General features: G+C 57.5%; 1 protein-coding gene across 1 annotated transcript in view; it reads left to right on the top strand.

Annotated features, from left to right (window-relative positions):
• The first annotated feature begins 7,951 nt into the window (after positions 1-7,951).
• The window catches only part of NFAM1 (NFAT activating protein with ITAM motif 1), a 61,315-nt gene continuing 48,091 nt past the window's right edge, over positions 7,952-21,175 (top strand). Inside the window, exon 1 of the mRNA XM_081084297.1 lies at positions 7,952-8,207. Within this exon, the coding sequence (XP_080940423.1) occupies positions 8,120-8,207 (88 nt within the window). The 5' untranslated portion in view covers positions 7,952-8,119. The remainder of the gene's footprint in view (positions 8,208-21,175) is intronic.

The raw sequence follows: 21,175 nt of genomic DNA, 5'->3' as shown, positions 1-21,175 counted from the left end.
GTCCCTCCGGCTTCTCTTCCTCCCTCCCGGGTTGGTCCCTCATCGCTGCCCAGTGAGCGGTGAGCAGGCGCATCTCAGGGACTCCTTTCCGGTTTCCCGGGGAACCCAACCCGAAACGGGAGGCTACGGCTCCAGGGGGCTGGTGGCCTAACCACTGTGGTTGCTCTGGCGGTGCCGGTGACTGCGCCAGTGCGCACCCGTCCTTCCCTGGGGCCTGCACCAGGCCCGCTAAACTACTATTTGCTAAATGAAACGCAGCAGTGGCCACTGCGGCCTCAGGTGTGCAGGGCAGGTGTGAGCGACCGCGGGAGGGAGGCTAAGTTTGGCCTTGGCACCACGTCTTTACTGGGGTTCTCCCCCCCGCAGCCCCCCACGGCCCTGGGGACCGGATGTGAGGTGCTCCGTCCAGCTTGGCTGCACCCCTCCATCGGACGGAGCGTCCACCAGCGCGGGGCTCCGTCCCCTCATCCTTCCTGCCATCACCTTGTCCGGGCCTGGGTCCCCTCCGCCGGCTGCGCGGTAACCAAGCTCCTCCGCGGGGCTCCTGTTCTCCATTCTCTTCCTACTGTATTGAATGTATTGGGGTGACACTGGTTGGTACAATTATATAGGTTCCAGGCGCGCACTTCCAGAACACACCGTCCGTGTGTTGTGCCGTGTGTTCACCACCCCAGAGGCGCCTGTTTCTTGTCTCAAGGAATTCCCGCAGGTGGAGCGGCGGCTCCGGCCCCTCTGGAGCCTGGGAAAGTCTCCGGCCGAAGGCGCCGGCGCTCCGAGACCCTCGGACGGGCTCCAGGGAAGACCTCATCCAAGCCCCCACGCTGCCGCTGCGGACACCGGTGGGCGCTCTACCCCATCCCCGGGCCGGGGGCGGGGGCGGGGGCGGAAACGCTGCCCACGGGCTGCGGGTGGATTCAATCCCACGCGATCCTCCCGCCCTTCGCCCTTCGGATGGATTCATGGCGTTGGTTTGCGGCCAGGTGCGCAAGGGGGCGCGGGCAAGGCGGGGTGCGCGCGGGCACTGGGGCGGGGAGGAGGGGGTCCGCGGGAGATCCCGCACGCGCTTGGGGGCCGCGGTGGGGGTGGGGGTGGGGGCGCGGGGTGGGAGTGGAGGCCAGGCGAGAGAGTGCAGGCGGCACGCGCCCGGGGAGGCAACAGAAGCTGGTGTGCGCCGCCTCCGTGTGTGTTGTAGGCGGCCGTGTGTGTGTGTGTGTGTGTGTGTGTGTGTGTGTGTATGTGTGTGTGTGTGTGTGTGTGTGTAGGCGTCCTCACTGAGCCCCAATCCCGGTCCCCCTCCTTCTGAACCCCTGCGGCGGGGGGTGGGGAGGTGCATCTCCATCCCGGTCGAGGCATGTGCGACTTGTTTTAGCGAAAGAGCTTCCAGACGTGAGCCCGGCGGGCGGCGACTGTGGGAGGCTTTGGGGGGGGGGGGGAGTTGGAGGAGGGCCCGCCCTCCCGCAGACCCCGAATTCGGCCTCTTGTGAGCGGCTCGGGCGGCCAGGCGGTGGGCCGGGTGCGAGGATGGAGGCGGCGCTGCGGAGTTTAAAGTGAATGCGAGCAAAAAGGGGACCGACGCGGCGAGGGGCGCACGGGATCCCAAGGGGGCAGCACCGCCCATACACGGGCGGCGGGACCTCGGGCGCAGGCGGCCCCGGGAAGGCGGCAGCGCCCCCTGTCGGCGCCTCGCCTGGCTGCAGCCCTGGCCGCGGTCCTCCCGGCGGCTGCCATTGGGGACCCTGGCCCCCGCCTTCAGAGCATCTTCCGAGGCGCGCTGTCCTTTACTTCGGCTGCTCCTGGTTTGAATGAAAGAGAAAAGGGACAGGAAGCCCGCCCCCCCCCCCCTTGTGTGAGAAAATGGAGAGACATGAACAGACACTTGGGTGGCGGTTTCCAAACGTTTTCGGTTCCAGGACCATTTCAGGGTCAAAAATTCTAAAGAACGTCTCTCCTCTCTCCGCCTTGCAAAGTCTCAAGGCGCTTCCTTGTCCGCAGGATCGGATTACAAAGCGCTAAATAGAAAACTGCAGGAAGCTGCTTCCTGAACAGCTAGACGTGCAACCCCAGTCCCTGACCCCGCACCCTGCTTGCTCTCTCCACTCGCCCCAGTTTGCCTGTGGCTCTTTCCACTGGTCTGTCAGCGCCACTGACTGGCCACCTTCCACTGATTCCCGGCCACTGATCCTCTCTCCGCCTCCGTGTCCACATCTCTGGGCCTGTGCAGAGCTGGCTCTCAGCAAGGGGGTGTTGGAGGCAGGAGCCCCCCAGCAGCTATGGCAGCACCCAGATTTGGTTTTCTGGCGTCTCTGCACCCCAGGGCCCACAGGAGTGGGTCAGTATTCTCCAGTCCGCATGGAGTCTACACGGTGCTGCGTGTCTCACCTGGACTGACATTTGGTGCATATATTTTTTGACCAGCCACTAAATCCTTCCCAGGAATGTTCTGGAATCAGGTGTGCAATGAGAAGTGTCAGCGTCAGACCCGACCCTGGCTGGGCTCTGCTGGGCCTCGCTGGGCCGCCCTGGACCCAGCACCGTGTCCTCATTGATGGTGGGGCACAGCATTCCTTCCCTCATGAGGAATTGTTCGGTATATGGAGGTTGAGTGAGATAAACATGGTTACTGAGCATTTGCTGTGTCCAGCACGCTTCTGGGACCTTGTATTGAATCATTGAATCAATGAGGTAATGCCAGAAGGGGGCCTGGCTCGGTGTCTGGCCTAAAACAAATGGTAGATGAAAATAGCTTTAAAATTTTTTTCCAATATATTGTTATTGATTTCAGAGAGGAAGGGAGAGGAAGAGAGAGTTAGAAACATCAATGATGAGAGAGAATCATTGATCGGCTGCCTCCTGCACGCACCACACTGAGGATCGGGCCTGCAACCTGGACATGTGCCCTGTCTGGGGATTGAACGGTGACCTCCTGGTTCATAGGTCAACGCTCAACCACTGAGCCAACCAGCCAGGCTGCTGTATACTTTTAAAATACAAATCAGTGTAGGATGAAGGGAAAGAGGCCCAGCTGAGAGCTGAAAGTACCATCCGCTCAGTCCCAGCTTATACCAAGTTCATAAATGATGGCTTGATTTTCTGTGCAGCCCTAATGAATATAGTCATGATTTTCTCTCTCTGAATGCCATTAACATTTCCGTGTGAACCAGACATTAATTTTTTAATTTTACCTTTTCTCTCCTTTGGCAGCAGTTTCTCGTGACTTTGATCATGCCTGACAGCTGCCCTTGGTATCTCTGGCCGGACCCTCTCCCCTGAGCACCCCCGTGCGCCCGGCTTGCACATCCATCTCGGCTGTCCCCTCCACACATCCCGTCATGCCCGCAGGCCTGCTGCCTCTCAGGGATTGCACCCCTCCTCGCCCCCCCCCACTCAGGCCCAAATCTTTACACTCATTCATCTCCTCTCTCCCCCCAGCCACAGTCTGTCCTGAGATGCCATTGGCTCCGCATTAAAATAGATGCAGACGCCGTCCACTTCTGCCACTTCTATTTTTTTTAAATATATTTTATTGATTTTTTACAGAGAGGAAGGGATAGGGATAGAGAGTTAGAAACATCGATCAGCTGCCTCCTGCACAACTCCCACTGGGGATGTGCCCGCAACCAAGGAATATGCCCTCGACCAGAATCGAACCTGGGACCTTTCAGTCCGCAGACCGACACTCCATCCACTGAGCCACACCGGTGAGGGCCTGCCACTTCTATTGCTGCCAGCCAGCTGGAGCCGCCCGTGTCTCTCATCTGGAATACTGCCACCACACCTCCACCTGCTTCTCCTTTTCTATTGATTGATTGATTGATTTGACAGAGAGAAAGATTGATTTGTTTTTCCACTTACGGTATTTATACATTCATTGGTGGCTTCTGATTCTCGCCACCAGGCCCAGTGCCTCTAGGAGCTCACCTGCTGACCTTGACCTTACTCTTCGCCCTCCAGCCACATCGGCCTTTTAATTATTATTATTTTTGTAATCCTCACCTGAGGATATTTTTCCCATTGCTTTTTAGAGGGAGTAGGAAGGAGGGGGGAGGGAGAGAGAGAAACCTTGATATGAGAGAGACACATCGATTGATTGCCTTACACACCAACCCAGACTGGGGGCTGGGTACGTGCGCTTGACTGGGAATCGAACCTGCGACCCTTCTGTGCCACACAACCATTGAGTGACACTGGCCTTTTATTTTTTAAATATTTTCTTATTGATTTCAGAGAGGAAGGGAGAGAAAAAGAGACAGAGAAACACCAATGATGAGAGAGAATCATTGATCAGCTGCCTCCTGCACACCCCACACTGGGAATCGAGCCCGCAACCCGGGCATGTGCCCTGACCGGGAATCGAACCGTGACCTGCTGGTTCATAAGTCGATGCTCAACCACTGAGCCACCCTGGCCGGGGCCACACCCCTCTTTTAAATGCACCCAGCATGCTCTGTCCTGTGCCCTTACACAGCAGCCCCTGGACCCCGTGGGCACTTGTCCCTCCTCGTTGCCCAGGTGACCAGCTCTTCCACCTCCTCCACGTCTTTTCTAAATGCCACCTCCTCACAGGTCTGCCCGGACCACCTGCCTTAGAACCCTCTCTGCCCCAGGCAGGCGGATCCCCCCTTCCTCTGTTCTCACGGTAACAGACTGCTCTCCGGCCTGTTCTTGGCTCGTTGTCTCCCTCAGCAGACGGGCAGGGGTCTTCTCGGGTTGGGGTTTTGTGCCCACTGCATCCCAAGCACCGGCCCCTAGCAGGCCCTTCGTAAACTGAGTGAGCCAATGAATGAACGCTCGCAGCCCATCACCCCGGGCGCTGCCAGCCTGCCCCCCGCGCTAGCTTCCTCCTGGGATCCGGCCTTGGTTTCTCAGAATTCTCCTCAGAATGCTTCTGTGTGGGGAGGAGGCAGGGACTTCGGTCTTGAAGAAGAAGGTGGTTTATTATTCTAAACGTTTCGGTTATTGGGATGAATGAATCCAGAGTTCTGAAAGGCTGCACGAGGTGACAGTCCTCCAGGATCGGGGAGGGGAGCAGGCGCGTTTCTGATCCGGGTCCCACGCGCTTCAGACCGCCCACGGCCGACGTGGAGTTGGGTGTGCTGTGCCCACGTGCGTGCTTGTGGAGACCGTTCCAGAGCCCTCACTGGAGTCTTGCAGGACCGGTGACCCACAAGAGGTTAGGAGTCCCCGGCTCGGGGCAGCCCCAAGTGCTTCTGCGGCCTCCTGCCACCTCGCGCCCCGTGGCAGTCACCGTTGGCCCTTTCTGCCTCCGGGTCCCCACTGTGAGATGGTGCCGGATGGGGTGCAGGGGTGTGTGTTCAGGCTCAGGAGCTGGATGGCCCATTTCAACCCTGGTCCATCGCGTGTCTGCTGTGTGACTCTGGGCGAGTTACTTCACCTCTCTGAGCCTTGGTTCCTTCATCATAGAGTGGGGATGAGTTGTGCTGAACAAGTTTTCTTTTTTTCTTTATCTTCACAGTTTTTGTGATGAACACGTTAACTCACCTAAAGGCTGAGCTGTCGCATGGCACGTGGTAAGTGCGAATATGCCACTGGAATATGATATTGGGCAAAATATCCTGCAGGTAAGGTTTGTCTTTCAACTTGAAAGGTAATTGACTGTTGCTTTACAGCATGAGTGTGAAGGGCCTATTCAGAACGGGCAGGCCTCAATTCTGAAACTTTAACCTTAATCTCCCTTTACCGCGGTTGTAAGCCTTGGAGTTTAGACTTCAGTGCCTCTCTGACTAGTGAGATTTGGTTCCTGGAAGGCTTTTAGAAATCGGGCAGACGTGCCCAGCGGGAGTGGCTAGGTTGGTTGAGCGTTGTCCTGTGCACCGAAAGGTTGCCGGTTCGGTCCCCAGTCAGAGCATGTATGGGAGGCAACCAGTTGATGTTTCTCTCTCACATCAATGTTTCTCTCCCCCTCCCTTTCTCTCCCTCTCCCTGTCCTTGGGTGAGGATTTAAAAAAATTAGGTAGAAGTATGTGTAAAATATGTACAGGCAGCCCTCGGGTTACGTCAGACTCGAGGTACGTCGTTTCGTGGTTACGTCGCTATCTCCCATTTATTTATAAAAAAAAAGTTCCGTCATTTCGACGTGTGTACACATGTGCTTTATGTTTTTTATTATTTATTTACCACAAGTAAAGGTCAGGAATTGTTATCTTTCTTTTAAGTTCTTGTACTGTTTCCCTTCATTACCGCTGTGTCTGTGCTCCATGTGGGTGACGTAGGTGCTTATGGAGGTGGGTTCCGACCCACGGCGAAAATCGCGTTACGTCGCGCCGTGGGAACGGATCTCCGACGTCACCCAAGGACCTACTGTACAACAACAAAACACTTCCTCAGTGGAGTGGACAACGTACTTTATACCCTCGTCAGTGATCTTTAGACCTCTAGAATATTTACATTGGGCATGTCATTCACCAAGAAAAACCTTTGGAACTTCCCTTAAAAAGAACTCAGAGGTAGTCAGAGCCACACACAAAGCCATTCATTTGTAGCCACATTTGAGGTTTGTTTTGTTCTGGGTCCTAAATGGTAGGACTTATTTTGATCAACATCCTTACTAATCAGGCTGGTTGCAATCATGTTCGCGTATTCCCAGAAATTCACCTCACCTCTGAAAGCTGAAAGCTCGCCAGTGCTGAGGACAGTAAAAAGTGTGGCCTAAGTGCACGCATTTACCAAAACCCCTCCGACGGCCCACTTTAAAATGAGCACACATTTCCGGGGTCTAAATGGTGCTCCAGTAATTATTTAAAGAAAAGGTGCCGAAACCGGTTTGGCTCAGTGGATAGAGCGTCGGCCTGCGGACTGAAAGGTCCCAGGTTCGATTCCGGTCAAGGGCATGTACCTGGGTTGTGGGCATATCCCCAGTGGGAGATGTGCTGGAGGCAGCTGATCAATGTTTCTCTCTCATCGATGTTTCTAACTCTCTATCTCTCTCCCTTCCTCTCTGTGAAAAATCAATAAAATATATTAAAAAAAAAAAAAGAAAAAAGAAAAGGTAAAGACCTTCTGAAAAGAGGCCCCCTGTGCTCTGAACGCAACCCCCCAGATCCGGCCGCGGCGTTGCTGCTGAGTCAGCGCGGGCGCGGCTAGGAGAGGGTCGGCCGTGTGCGGGGTGGCGTGGCCTCCTCATGGCGGAGCCCCTGTGTGTCCACTCCACTGTGAGCCTGGCCATGCCACCCCCACCCCCCTGACTCCCCCCCAAACCCCAGGTCCCCAGATCCGAGATACTAAGGCCTCGTGCTAAGGCCGCTTCCTCCCGGACCTGCCGTTAGCGCCCTGTGCGGTGCCGTCGGCCCCATCAGCTTCCAGAGTTCCTTCCAAAGGGGCTACTTCTGGCTTAAGAACTGACCTCCGACTGACTGGGTGACGACGTTTCTGGAAAAGGCTGTGGAAGCCACTCAGAACAGCTCTCTCCGCGGCCTGGGGGCCTGGGTGAGCACCGTGCCTGCGGTGGGCACCTGCGTGCGCGTTGCACCTGCAGGAGACCGCGGCTCGGACGTGGGGGCTGATGCTCAGTCACTTGAAAGCTGGGAAGACCTAAAGCGTAGGGACCCGCCCCTGAGCCAGGCGGAGCTGGCTGTGCTTGAAGGGGCGCAACATGATCTAAACACCAGTCAGCTCTTCCCCTCACCGGCCCGTCCACCCCAGGGACAATAATGCCCACATCCCACCCGCTGGCCTGGTTGAGCGCCGACCTATGAACCAGGAGGTTGATTCCCGGTCAGGGCACAGGCCAGGGTTGCGGGCTCGATCCCCAGTGGGGGGAGTGCAGGAGGCAGCCGATCCATGATTCTCTCTCATCATGGATGTTTCTATCTCTCCCTCTCCCTTCTTCTCTGAATCAAAAAAATATTAAAAAAAAACACCCACATCCCTCGGGCGGTGGCCCCCGTGGCAGGAAGTAGTGGCACATCTTCCAGGACCTGAGCTAACTGGAGGCGGGACTCTTGCTGTTACGAGCACAACCAGGAGCTGGCACCGCACAAGACCCGCTGGTGGTCCTGCCAAGACGTGGGCTGGCGGCCTCACCGGGCAGGTGGGGGATGGAGAGGCGGGGGCAGGCTTCCGGGCTTTTATCGTGCACTTGCTGTGGCCTTGAGGAAGCCCCATGAACTTCCGGGTCCCAACTGCCTCCTTTCCCAATGGAGGTGGCCAGTGGCCCTGGGTCCAAGGCCATCTGCCTACAGGACGCAGCGGTGAGTGTCCACCGGGGCCGATGGAGAGCCGTCGGCTGCGTTCGGGCCCTCCTCTCCCGGCCTCCTGTGCGTGCGGCTGCAGCCAGCTCTCCGGGCGGGCGGGCGGGCGGGCGGGCGGAACCATTTTGCAGAGGGAGCTTGTGTGTATACTAATTAGTTGGTATCGAGATCAAACTTGGATTCTACCCAGATTTCCTAAGATAAGCACTTTACGGAGAGCCTTGGCCTGAAAGGCGGTATCTGGAGGATTTAAACTGCACTCACTCGGGTGGGAAAATGCACTGTAGAAAGACGTATTGATCAAGAAAACGTTGTAGCTGGAATCAAAGGCTGGGAAAGGGCGATGGGTGAGGAGGACGGGGAACTGTATGCAGACCCACAGCCAAGAGGAGTGTGTCTGAGAAGGTGGCTCCGGGCGAGGGCAGCTCAAGGAGAGCGGGCGGGTGGCCCAGAGAGGCTTAGGGAGGGAGGGCTTAGGGAACTGGAGCTGTCCCAGGCTGAACACTGCCCCCCGCACGGTCAGGTCTGCCTGGAACCTGTGAATGAGACCTTGTTTGAAAATAGGGTCTCAGGTGTAATCAAGTTAAGGTGGGGTTCCCCTGGGTTGGGGTGAGCCCGAATCCAGTGGCTGGTGTCCTTATGATATGAGGGAGATTTGGACACAGAGACACTGACACAGAGGGAAGGTGACTCTGTGCGAGGACAGAGGCAGTTAGGAGTGATGTTGCCACAGCCTGGGAACGCCGAGGATTGCTGGTGTCTGTCAGCTCAGACTGCAGTGATAAAAATGCCATGGACTGAGGCTCTGGAACAGGCATTTATTTCTGCACTATCTGAGTTTCCCCTCCCTCTCTACCCTCACCTGGGACCACTTCCCCCTTGCTCATACACTGAATCCACTCTGGTCTACCTTCTGCTTTTGAAAGGCCATGCTCTTCCCTGCCCCAGGGCCTTTGCACATGCTACCCCCTCTGCTTGTAAAGCTCTTCTGGCTCATCACATGGTTGGCTCCTTCCTGTCCTTCAGATGTTGCCTTCAATGCCAGCTCTTCCTCTCCAAAGTAGCATCCCACTGTGGTAGGCTCAGTCATGCCCCCTCCGAGGATGTCCGCATCCCGGTCCCTGGACCCCTGAATGTATTATGTTGTACGCAAGGGGGACTTAAGGTTGCAGATGGAATGAACTTGCTAATCGTTAAAATAACGGCTTTATCCTGGATTATCGGGTGGGTGGGCCCCGCATAATCATAAAGGTCGTAAATGGGGATGACAAAGGCAGAGAATGCAGAGCCGGAGGGCTAGCGAGGTGAGAAGGACTTGGCTGACCATTGCGGAGGGGGGCCAGGGGCCAGGAGTGTGGGCGACCTCCAGCAGCTGGGAGGCAAGGACCTAATCTCCCCCCAGCCTCGGGGAAGGACCGCTGCTCTGCCAACTCCTTGGTTTTAGCCCAGTGAGGCCCGTTTTGGGCTTCTAACCCCCAGGACTGTCAGGTAACACATCTGTATTGTTTTAAGCCACTAATTTGTAGTCCTTTGTTACAGAAACAATAGGAAATTAATTCGGATCTTAACTTCAGTGCCAACCCCTTCCAGAAGCCTTCTCCCACCACCTCTTCTCAAGCAGCACCCCGCCCTCCCTCCGGGTCTGCTCTTGGCCCCTGCAGGTGCTGGGCATTGTTTCAGGCCCTAGGGGTTCAGCAGTGGGCGAGACACAGAGCCCTGCCCTCACCAGGCCTACATGGGGCGGGCGGTGGGGACACAATCCTTACGAATAAAAGCCTAAGTGGCTACGCACACAGTGGGCGCAGGCCGGTGGGCGGGGCGGGGCTGGACGCTGTGTGTGCAGCACGAAGCCTGCCTGGGAGGCAGGTCCCCGGGCTTCACGAGGCGAGGTCCGCCTGGGGGTCCCACCTCCTCCTGGCGGCGCGGAGGTGGGACCCCCGGCTCCAGCCTAACTCTTTTTTTAAAAAATATATATTTTATTGATTTTTTACAGAGAGGAAGGGAGAGGGATAGAGAGTTAGAAACATCGATGAGAGAGAAACATCAATCAGCTTCTCCCTGCACACCCCCCACTGGGGATGTGCCCGCAACCAAGGTACATGCCCTTGAACGGAATCGAACCTGAGACCCTTCAGTCCGCAGGCCGACGCTCTATCCACTGAGCCAAACCGGTTAGGGCTCCAGCCTACCTCTTTAGGGCAATCCATCAAGGAGCCCCGGATGGGTGGGTGGGGCCTCCCTCTTTGGGGCGATCAATCATGGGGCTCCTGCACTGTGACAGGGCACAGGCCAGGCTGGGGGACCCCCCCCAGTGCAGGAAATTCGTGCACCGGGCCTCTAGTAAACAAATAAGGAACATCAACAGTGTGGCAGGGGTGAGGGCGGAGGAGGGGCGGCTGGGCCAGGGGAGCGTGCTGGGGAAGTGCCGGGTCAGGGGATGCATCACTGAGGGTGACATGCGGGCACAGGCCCGCAGCGGGTGAGAGAGGCGGCCGCGATCCAGGGAGAGAGCGGCGGGCGGAGGAGCGAAGACATAACAGCAGGGGCAGAGGCCAGTGCGGCCGCCTCATTCATCATCCAGACCAGGGCCCTGCGAGAGGGAAAGCGGAACAATTAATAACCTGCCGGCCCGACAGGCACGCGCCTGACACCGGTCGCCTCTCAACGGCAGGGTCCCCAGAGCGAGGACAGGTGGCTGGATGGCAGCGGGTGACTAGGGGGAGGAGAGGGCGGGGGTCCGACCTTGCATGGCTGTGAGACCTCGGCTGTGACTCTGGGGGAGGTGAAAGCCATGGGGGGGGGGTTTGCGCAGAACAATAGGGTCTGGTGTATGTGGGAAAGGGTTGCTCTAGTTGTCCTGATGGGAACTGAATGAAAGGCCAGTGAGGGCCCCCAGGACCCCCCAGGATCCCGCGGGAGACGGAGCAGGAGATTTGCCTTCCGACGGGAAGTGGGGTGGGGGCTGGGCAGCTGAGGTTCATCTCCTTCCTGGGCTTTTCCGGTCCTTCAGCTGCTGATTTGCTCATGTGCTAATTTGCTCATTTGCTCCCCTCCGCCCCTGTTACCCCCCCCCCCGTTACCCCCTCCCCTCCGCCCCTGTTACCCCTCCGCCCCTGTTACCCCCCCATTACCTCCTCCCCTCTGCCCCTGTTACCCCTCTGCCCCTGTTACCCCCCCATTACCCCCTCCCCTCCGCCCCTGTTACCCCCTCCCCCGCCCCTGTTACCCCCCCCGTTACCCCCTCCCCTCCGCCCCTGTTACCCCTCTGCCCCTGTTACCCCCCCATTACCCCCTCCCCTCCGCCCCTGTTACCCCCTCCCCCGCCCCTGTTACCCCCCCCCGTTACCCCCTCCCCTCCGCCCCTGTTACCCCTCTGCCCCTGTTACCCCCCCATTACCCCCTCCCCTCCGCCCCTGTTACCCCCTCCCCCGCCCCTGTTACACACACACCCCCGTTACCCCCTCCCCCACCCCATTTCGGTAGCTGGAAGACCCACACGGCGGGGCCTGGTCTGTTGCATGGCACCCTGCCTGGCACCAACCTGGGCTCGGTGTATCTTGAGTGGAAGAGTGGAGGGAGGGGGCGGACCCTGCTATTTTAATTTTCATTGTGCCAGTAAGACATCTGCAACAAAAGAAATGAGGTAAATGGGCCGCCCAGTCATTGCTGGCTCAGGGGCGAAGCTGGGCAGACCCAGGTGCTGCGGACCCTCCCTGCGCCCATGGCCTTGGCCTCGCCCTCACCTCCTCGCCCATTTCCTCGCGGGGTTGGAAGGTGGTGCCACAGTGACGTCATGGCCATGGGAGTGCCCGGCTGAGGGAGCAGGGGCACCAGCCTCCCGGAATGGACTTCCCAGAGCAAAGCTCCCAGGCCAGACCCCAGAGAACCAGGGGCGGCTCCTCCATCCCCGCGGTCAGACAGGCAGGAGAGCCGGCCGGTGTGGCTCAGCGGTTGAGCGTTGACCTATGAACCTGGAGGTCACGGTTCGATTCCTGGTCAGGGCACATGCTGGGTTGCGGGCTTTTGATCCCCAGAGTGGGGCATGCAGGAGGCAGCCCATCAATGATTCTCTCTCATCATTGCTATTTCTCTCTCTCCCCCCCCCTCCCTTCTTCTCTGAAATCAATAAAAGAAAAAAATAGAGAGAGAGAGACAGGCAGAGACTGAGGGCGGCTCTTCCACAGCACCCCTCCCTCCCCACTGCAGGAGGGCGTCTTGCTAAGTTACTTGCCCTAATAATTTAGGAAGAAAACATACATTTTAAAAAATATATTTTTTATTGATTTTATTTATTTATTTTATCCTCACCCAAGGATATTTTTTTCCATTGATTTTTCGAGAGAGTGGAAGGGAGGGAAGGAGGGGGAGAGAGACAGAGAGAAACATTGATGTGAGAGAGACACATTGATTGTTTGCTTCCCACACGCACCCCGACTGGGGCCGGGAATCAAACCCGAGACCCTCTGTGTGCAAGCTGACACTCTAACCACTGAGCAACACTAGCCAGGGCCTCTTTTCTTGCTTTTCTGTCCTCTATCAGAACTCACCCAGTGGCTGCCTGGGGAGACAGTGTGAGCCGGGCAGGGGAGGTGGGAGGATCGAGCTTCGGCGGCTGAAAGAGGAGACGCCGTGGCCTCTCTCCCAGAGCGGGTTGTGCACGCCCACACTTTTGTCAAACGCGAGCTCAGTTCTGTGTGAGGCACCGCACTTCAATACGTGCGGCCTCTGGCTTTGCTCTGTGAAGTTGCTTGAGATCTGACCGTGGAGGCAGATAATTTCCACTCGGCAAGGTCACCTTTTAAACTTGCTGAATGGACCACTGAACCCTTCAAAGGGAAGAATGGGCATATTGGACCAATCCATTCTAATAAGGGGTAGTATGCTCATTAGACCGGGTCGACCGGACATCTTCCGGATGTCCGACTTCCTTCCGGACAAAGCCATGGTGGTGGGGCTGAGGCAGAGGCAGTTAGGGGGCGATCAGGCCACAGGGGAGCAAGCATTTAGGGGTGATCAGGCCACAGGGGAGCAAGCAGTTAGGGGCGAGATCAGGCTGGCATGGGGAAGCAAGCAGTTGGGGGCAATCAGGCCAGCAGGGGAGGGCAGTTGGGGGCGATCAGGCCAGCAGGGGAGGGCAGTTGGGGGCCATCGGGCCAGCAGGCAGGCAGAGGTGGTTAGGGGTGATCAGGCAGGCAGGTGGGCGAGCAGTTAGAAGCCAGCAGTCCCGGATTGTGAGAGGGATGTCCGACTGCTGGGATTGGGCCTAAACTGGCAGTTGGACATTCCCCGAGGGGTCCTGGGTTGGAGAGGGTGCAGGCCAGGCTGAGGGACGCCCCCTACCGTGCATGAATTTCATGCACCGGGCCTCTAGTTCTTACATAATTATCATGAGACACTGGATATACTAAAGGGCAATGGCCAGACCATAGATCAAAACAGGACTCTGACCCATGCATGACCCGCAGCAGCTTGCCCAGGAGCCACCCCCTCACCCGCAGGGAGCAGCCCGGAGGCCAGCCTGCTGCCAGTCAGACCTCAGGAAGGCACATTCCTGTCCCTGGTGCCAGCCCCAGGAGCTAACCCACTTCTACTACATGGAGCCAAAATGACGAGATCGAAGTTAATAACCTACAGCTTCCCTCGTTTTTTCCCCCACCCGCCTCCAACTTAGGGCCAACCAGAGAAAGCCAAAGAGGTACCTTAGCCAACCACACAACGGCGGCTTTTACTGAGCCCGCCTCCAGCTTCCCGGGCCCAGAGGCTCCCATCAGGGCACACCCATCGCCTTCCCTTTCCCACTCTGCCTGCCTTTGAGTCTTTGCCAAAACCAAGTGACACCGGCCCCCTCCTCTGCGATAGCAAGTTCGGAACAGAGATTTGTTCCCACCGAGTTCCCTGCCAGACACACTGTGGCCCCGCCAGCCCGGGGTTAGAACAGCTGCCCTAGATTCCGCTAGGAGGTCAGGGAGACAGCCCACCCGCAACCCGACCCAGTCACCCGCCTGGGCTGAGGGAGCAGGGGCTGGGGTGGAGGGGAGGGGGGCTGAGAACCGTCTAGTCCAGCCGTGGGCAAACTACGGCCCGCGGCCGGATCCGGCCCGTTTGAAATGAATAAAACTAAAAAAAAAAAAAAAGACCGTACCCTTTTATGTAATGATGTTTACTTTGATTTTATATTAGTTCACACAAACACTCCATCCATGCTTTTGTTCCGGCCCTCCGGTCCAGTTTAAGAACCCATTGTGGCCCTCGAGTCAAAAAGTTTGCCCACCCCTGGGCTAGTCCCAGGAGGCAGTGGGAGACAGAACTGCGTGTAGGTTGGGGTTCCAGCCCTCAGATGTCCATTATCCCATCAGACTTCACTTACAAAGTACTAATTTAAAGGTAAAATTGGTAAGGATTTCCAGGCAGTGACCACAGAGCAAGAAACCCTAAATGCGGGGCCCTTCCGAGCGTGGCCCTGCGCGTGCCCGGCTGCAGGACCATGGAGCTGGCCCCCCCCCCCCCCCCCACGCCTCCCCGGCCCCTGTCTCTCAGCACAAGGCAGCCTCCATCCTGCGTCAAATCTGCAGGCGGGAGCAGGGGCCAGAAACAGAACTGAACATGGTCTGTAACTGGTTGCGTCTTGCTCACAAGTCCCCCCTCCTGCTAAGGGCACAAAAATGAAAAAATTAAAACACACGAACTTGCTCATCAAAGCTAAGTCAGCCTCCTTGGGCTCCATCCCTCCTTCCTCGTTAACTCAGAGGCACCCCGGGAACAGCCACGCACAGTCAGGCCCCGTGGGGGGTCCCCCGCCTCCTGCCCGGCAGGGTCCCGGCTCCCGCCTCCTGCCCGGCAGGGTCCCGGCTCCCGCCTCCTGCCCGGCAGGGTCCCGGCTCCCGCCTCCTGCCCGGCAGGGTCCCGGCTCCCGCCTCCTGCCCGGCAGGGTCCCGGCTCCCGCCTCCTGCCCGGCAGGGTCCCGGCCCCCGCCTCCTGCCCGGCAGGGTCCCGGCTCCCGCCTCCTGTCTGGCAGGGTCCCGGCTCCCGCCTCCTGCCCGGCAGGGTCCCGGCTCCCGCCTCCTGCCCGGCAGGGTCCCGGCTCCCGCCTCCAACGCGGCGGCTGAGGTGGTTCGCGTTGCCAGTCCTGGTGCCCACCGAGCGTCCGGCGTCCGGCCTGGGCCGCCCGGGTCCTGGTGCCAGGCTCCTCCCGGCTCTTCCCACTGCTGCTCTGCCCCCAGGAGGGAGCAGGGCCCTCGGTCTGCTCTCCTGTCTCGCCGTCCCTGATGGGAACGTCCCCAAGTCACATCCTCTGACCTTGAACCTGCTTCTGATCCGAGTCCTCCAGACTCGATTATCATTTCTCAGCGGAGCCTTTGAAGCTCAGGAAATCCCTTTGCTCTCGGAACCAAGCCCCTTTCAAGGCGAGTGTCTCCTGTGCCTTCGGTCGGTCTTGACTGGGAGGTAAAAGGGCCTTTTTTCTCTGGTTACAGTCCTGCTCTGAAAAGCCCGTCCTCCCGGAGGCAAACAGAAGTCTGGTGGAATGAAGGAAGGGAACGTTATTAATGCATTAAAAATGCATTCCTCGTTTACCTCTAGCCTAGCACGTGCCACACATGCACCGAGACCGTCTGCTGATCTGTCTTCCCAAGTGGAGTGCAGTCACTTACGGACGGGGACAGTGTCACCCTTTTCCATGTCAAGTCCCTAAATACGGTGCCTGGACTTCATAGGACACAGAAGCAGGGGGACGGGTGTTTGGGTGGGTGGGTGGGTGGTGGACAGGTGGGTGGGTGGGTGGATAGGTGACAGGTGGATGGGCAGATGGGTGGTGGACAGGTGGGTGGGTGGGTGGTGGACAGGTGGGTGGGTGGGTGGATAGGTGGACGGGTGGGTGGGTGGGTGGGTAGGTGGACAGGTGGGTGGGTGGGTGGATAGGTGGGTGGGTGGGTGGGTGAGTGGATAGGTGGACAGTAGGTGGGTGGGTGGGTGGGTGGATAGGTGGACAGGTGGGTGGGTGGGTGGATAGGTGGACGGGTGGGTGGGTGGGTGGATAGGTGGACAGGTGGGTGGGTGGGTGGATAGGTGGGTGGGTGGGTGGGTGAGTGGATAGGTGGACAGTAGGTGGGCGGGTGGATGGATAGATGTGTTGCTGGATGGAAGGATACAGGGTGTTGGACATGACCGCGTGGTCCTGGCCAGGTCGCTCAGTTGGTTGGAGCGTTGTCCCCCTGCACCACGGTTGCAGGTTCCATCTGGCCAGGGCACATACAGAAGCAGCCAGTGAGTGTATAAATAAGTGGAACAACAAATGGATGTTTCTCTCTCCCTCCCTAAATCAGTGAATAATAATAATTTTTTTAAAAAGACCCCTTTCTTCACATACACTGGAATGTGATATTGTGAGCTCATCTTTGGATGAGCTTGGCTTTTCCTTTGGAGTTTCCTGCTACCTGAATGTGAAGTGTCCCTCTAAAGCCATTTGCATCTGCTGTTACCAGGTGGTTTCTGGTTATCACCGGCCTGGGACCGATATTTTTCTCTTGACGTAGAGCTCCCAGACCAGGCATGCAATCTAAATGTGGAACTCACAGTGCAGACCTGCAGTTTGCATTTTTCAGAGGAGCCTTTTTTAAGCCCCCGCTGCGCTTGCCTGTGCCGATAGCCAAGCGTCCGTGTCACCCCCTGTGCCAGGGGATAGGTCTCCCGCCCGCCCTTTCGCCTACAGATCAGCCCTTAGGGGAGCCTGGCTTTGCCTTTGCGAGGAGTCACAGTGTCACTCTCCACCTCCACTCTCCGCCTCCGTGGCTGCGATCTTATCTCCTGTCTCCACATCTCATCTCAGTGCGGAGGCCAAAGCCACGGCCACTGGGTTACCCTCTGATGTGCTCCCACCCCTCCCCTGCACCTGCCCTGAGGCAGCGATGGGGTCAGATCACCTGATTTCCACCCTGGCTTTTCCTTCTTTGTTCTGGCCCCTTGTTCTGGGGATATTCCTCTCTGGCTTGTTAACTCAGCCAAGAACTCACAGCGGACAAACGTGGTTAGTTTGTCACGCATTTCTGCAGTTTGGAGGGAGAGCTTTTCCACATTATCCTAGTCCAGAGTTTGTCAGAACTGAGTTCCCTTGATTGTGAAAGCTGGTTTAATTTGTTTTTGTTTCTTACAATTAAAAAAATAAATCTAGCCCTGGCCGGTTTGGCTCAGTGGATAGAGTGTCAGCCTGCAGACTGAAGGGTCCCAGGTTTGATTCCGGTCGAGGGTACAGGCTTGATCTGGTTGCAGGCTTGATCCCCAGTTGGGGGTGTGTGTGCGCAGGTGGCAGCCAATCAATGATTCTCTCTCATCAGTGATGTTTCTATCTCTCTCTCCCTCTCCCTTCCTCTGTCAAATTAATAAACAAACAAACGAAAAACCCTAACTGGTCCAGTTATCAAAGCATCCGCTCCAAGCAGGCCCCCCTGCCCGGAGCCGCCGCCGAGGTCTGCCCATTCTCGCTGGTCCTTGCCTCGCTGAGGACTTTGGGTTTGAATGGGCCACCTGCACCCCACAGAGCAGGCCGCTCACACCCCAGCTCATGGTGACTACACTCCAGTCACCCTCTGGAGCCTCTGAGACGGAGCCCTGGCCCTTCTTTGGTGCTGACCAGCTGCGGTTTGGGCTGCATGAGACATAGGGGTAGTGGTCCGTGCCGATCCCGTTTTGCAGAAACTTCAGAGTTCTGGATTTTGCTGTGATGTGGCCTCTCTGTCCATTTTTATTGGTCAGTCGGCTGCGCTTCTGAAGAACACTGACGTGAAATAGCCAACCAGCAGAAAGTGGCCCGAGTGCTCATGACCCAGTTCTTTTCCTGTCGGGAAAGAATCTATGAAATGGGGTCCGTTTCACTCTGTCATTGCCACAGATCTTTAGCCCCGGGCACGGTCGCTGCTGTGTCATTGCTTATGTTCTGGGCTGGATGAGGGCCCAAGCCAGGCCCCTATCAAAACCCTGCTCACACCCGGCCAGTGTGGCTCAGTGGTTGAGCATTGACCTATGATCCAGGAGGTCACGGTTCGATTTTCGGTCAGGACACATGCCCGGGTTGTGGGCTTGATCCTCAGTAGGGGGCATGCAGGAGGCAGCGGATCAATGATTCTCATCATTGGTGTGTGTGTCTCTCTCTCTCTCCCTCTTCCTTCCTCTCTGAAATAAATGTTAAAAAAAAATTAAAACACAAAGAAAAAAAAAACCCCTGCTCAGGCGGTTTCTTTTGGAGATTGAGGAAATGTTCTAAAATTAGACTATGGTGCTAGCAGGGAACTCTGCAACTACGCCAAAGGTGCCGAGTTGCAGGCTGAATGCAGGTGAATTTTATGGGATATAAATTACATCTCAATAAGGCTATTTGAAAAAATGCATGAGATTATATGGGGGGAAACCTGCTTGGGTACCCACCCCCCACTGTGACCTGGTCCTCCGCGTGACCTTAACCTTCAGCCAGCGGCTCCTCCCATGGACCACCCCTGACCTTGCACCGACCATGTCCTCCCGCTGGACGGCGCTGCCGCTGACCCGAGTTACCCTCCGGGCGGGGCTCCGGCTTGGCCTTCTCCGGAGTTTCTCCGACCCGCTGCGTGTCCCGTGTCCTGGCTGCCCCGCCGCCGCTCTGGTCACGTGGAACCGATGGCCCCAGTTTTTCCGTGTCTCAGTCACTCTGCTCTCCGCCCCGTCTCGGTGCCCGGCGCCTTGAAAGATGCTCGATGTTCCAACGAGACCCGGCGGGCAGCATGGGTCTCCCTATGGAGCTTGTGCCCTCTACGCCCTCTGCCGTGTGTGGGCGCTCGCCCGCGAGCATGTCGTCAGCGGGGTTTGCGTGGCTGGAACCCCTCCTGTGCTCCTCCCCAGCGTTTTCTTAACCTCTGACTTCGCAATCACCAGCTAGCCATTTCGCAAGGCCCACCTTCCTGTCTTTCTGGATGCTTCTCTGCAAAGGTGCTTTTCCCTGGGGGGGGCAGGGGGGGGGAACTAGGGGACTGCATGTGCTGACTGCATGAAAGAGGGGGGACGGGCCGATTAAGATTCCGCTAAGAGAGCGAACCATTTCTCCTATCAGCTCTATCAACTGACAGCTTTATCAGGAAATGAGCCGGCCACGGCGCCTGGCCAGGCGGGTGCGGGAGGTCTGCAGGCATCTTCGTCCCCAGCGGGACAGACAGACGGCTGAGGGCGGAGACCGCAGCTGCCCAGTCAGGGAAACGCCGGGGCATCCGGAGGCCTGGCCCTGGGAGGGGACCCCATTCTCCCACCTGCCCCTCCTCTGCGCCGACCCCACTGCTAAGGCCTCGTCTCTCAGAGCTTGGCCTCTGCCTGCGCCGCTCCCCCCCGCCCCCCCCCTCGCTCGTGTCCTCTGACCTTATCACAGGAGGATGCGCGTGGTGTCTCTATGGGAGCGGCTGGCCTGGGAGGCTGGCCTGGGAGAGAGGCGCAGCACGGGGAACGGGGACCTGGGCTGGGGATCTCTCCCACCATAAATGAGTAACGGGGTGGGGGTGGGGCGCCGGGATCATCCCCAGTGTCATCTGACTGACAGGCTCCGTCTTGAGAGCCACCCAGGTGCCTCGTTCTGTCAACCAGCGGACGGAGCAGACAGGCGTTGGCAGAGCGCAAACTGGTCATCGGAGAGGCGGCGCGGAGAGGAAAGATGGGCACAGGCCCTCATCGGGCCGGGCCGGGCCGGGAGGCGTTTATTGGCTTTTATAAATAAAGCCGTCCGCTCTCTATTTTAAACAGAAGTGCATTTGGCTGAAAAAGAGGCCGCCAACGAGAGAGGTTCAGCAAATGACCCAGCAGAGGCCCGAGCCTGGAGCCGGCTGTTGTCCTAATTGGACACGCACGGCAGGCGGGGGGCAGGCGGGGGGCAGTCGGGGGGCAGGCAGGGGGCAGGCGGGGGGCGGGTGCTGTGTGCGGGTCCGGGCCGCGTCCTGCCTGACACAGCGATGGAGCCCGGCCGCCGGAGGGCCGGTTCAGTAGCTCAGGCGTCAGCCCTCCTGCGGCGGCCACGTGCCCACCCCCGGGCTGCAGGCACCGGGACAGTGAGGCTCATACCCCCGACGTCGGTCAGACGGGAAGAGGGCAAAGCTGAGGTGCCACCGGGACGTGGGAGGCGGTAGCTCCGGGGCTGTGTTGTTGTTTTGTGTGTTTTTTTTTTCTTTTAAAATATATTTTTATTGATTTGAGAGAGGAAGAGAGAGGGAGAGATAGAAACATCAATGATGAGGGAGAATCATTGATCGGCTGCCTCCCTCATGCCTCATACTGGGGAGTGAGCCTGCAACCTGGGCATGTGCCCTGACAGGGAATGGAGCTGTGACCTCCTGTTCGTAGGTCAGTGCTCAGCCACTGAGCCACACCGGCCAGGCAGGGCTGTGGTTTTCTGAATCACTCCCAGATGCTGTGAACCGGGATTTCTGATCAGGTCTCATGTCTAAAATCTTTCCACTTTTTTTTTTTTTTGTAATGTTCCCATTATAGTGGGTATAATAAGGCAGTAAAGTTAAGGCCTTTAATACCCAAGAATTGATTCTGGATAAAATCAGTAAGTTCAAGTACGTTCATGGATGCCGTGTCCTTAAGGGGTTATTGGAAGACGTGTTTCAAGTTGCAATGCTGATTTTTGAGGTTAACAGCAAGGAAATTCTCGCTGCTGCTCACAAATGCCTCCCAAAGCATTAATGGCTTAACAGGAAAGACATGTTTCTCACCCATAAAGCAGACCAATATGTGTTTGAGGTTGGTTCGTGGTTTCCTCCACGTACTTCCCACCTTTTGGCTCCACTGCCCCCAGACACTTCGGCCATCAGTGCAAAGGGAGAGAGGGGAGAAAGGATGTTGACTTTTTAATGACATTGGCGTGGGAGTGACATACGGTACTTCCCTGGCCCCCCATCAGCAAGAGCTGCTATCGGGCCTCGCCGGAGCCACGGCCAGCTTGGAAACGGAGTCCCTGG

This window comes from Myotis nattereri (assembly GCF_964212035.1).
Source record: "Myotis nattereri genome assembly, chromosome: 2".
NCBI lineage: Eukaryota > Metazoa > Chordata > Mammalia > Chiroptera > Vespertilionidae > Myotis > Myotis nattereri.
The sequence above is the reverse complement of the archived record's forward strand: the minus strand, read 5'-3'. Positions and strand labels throughout refer to the sequence as shown.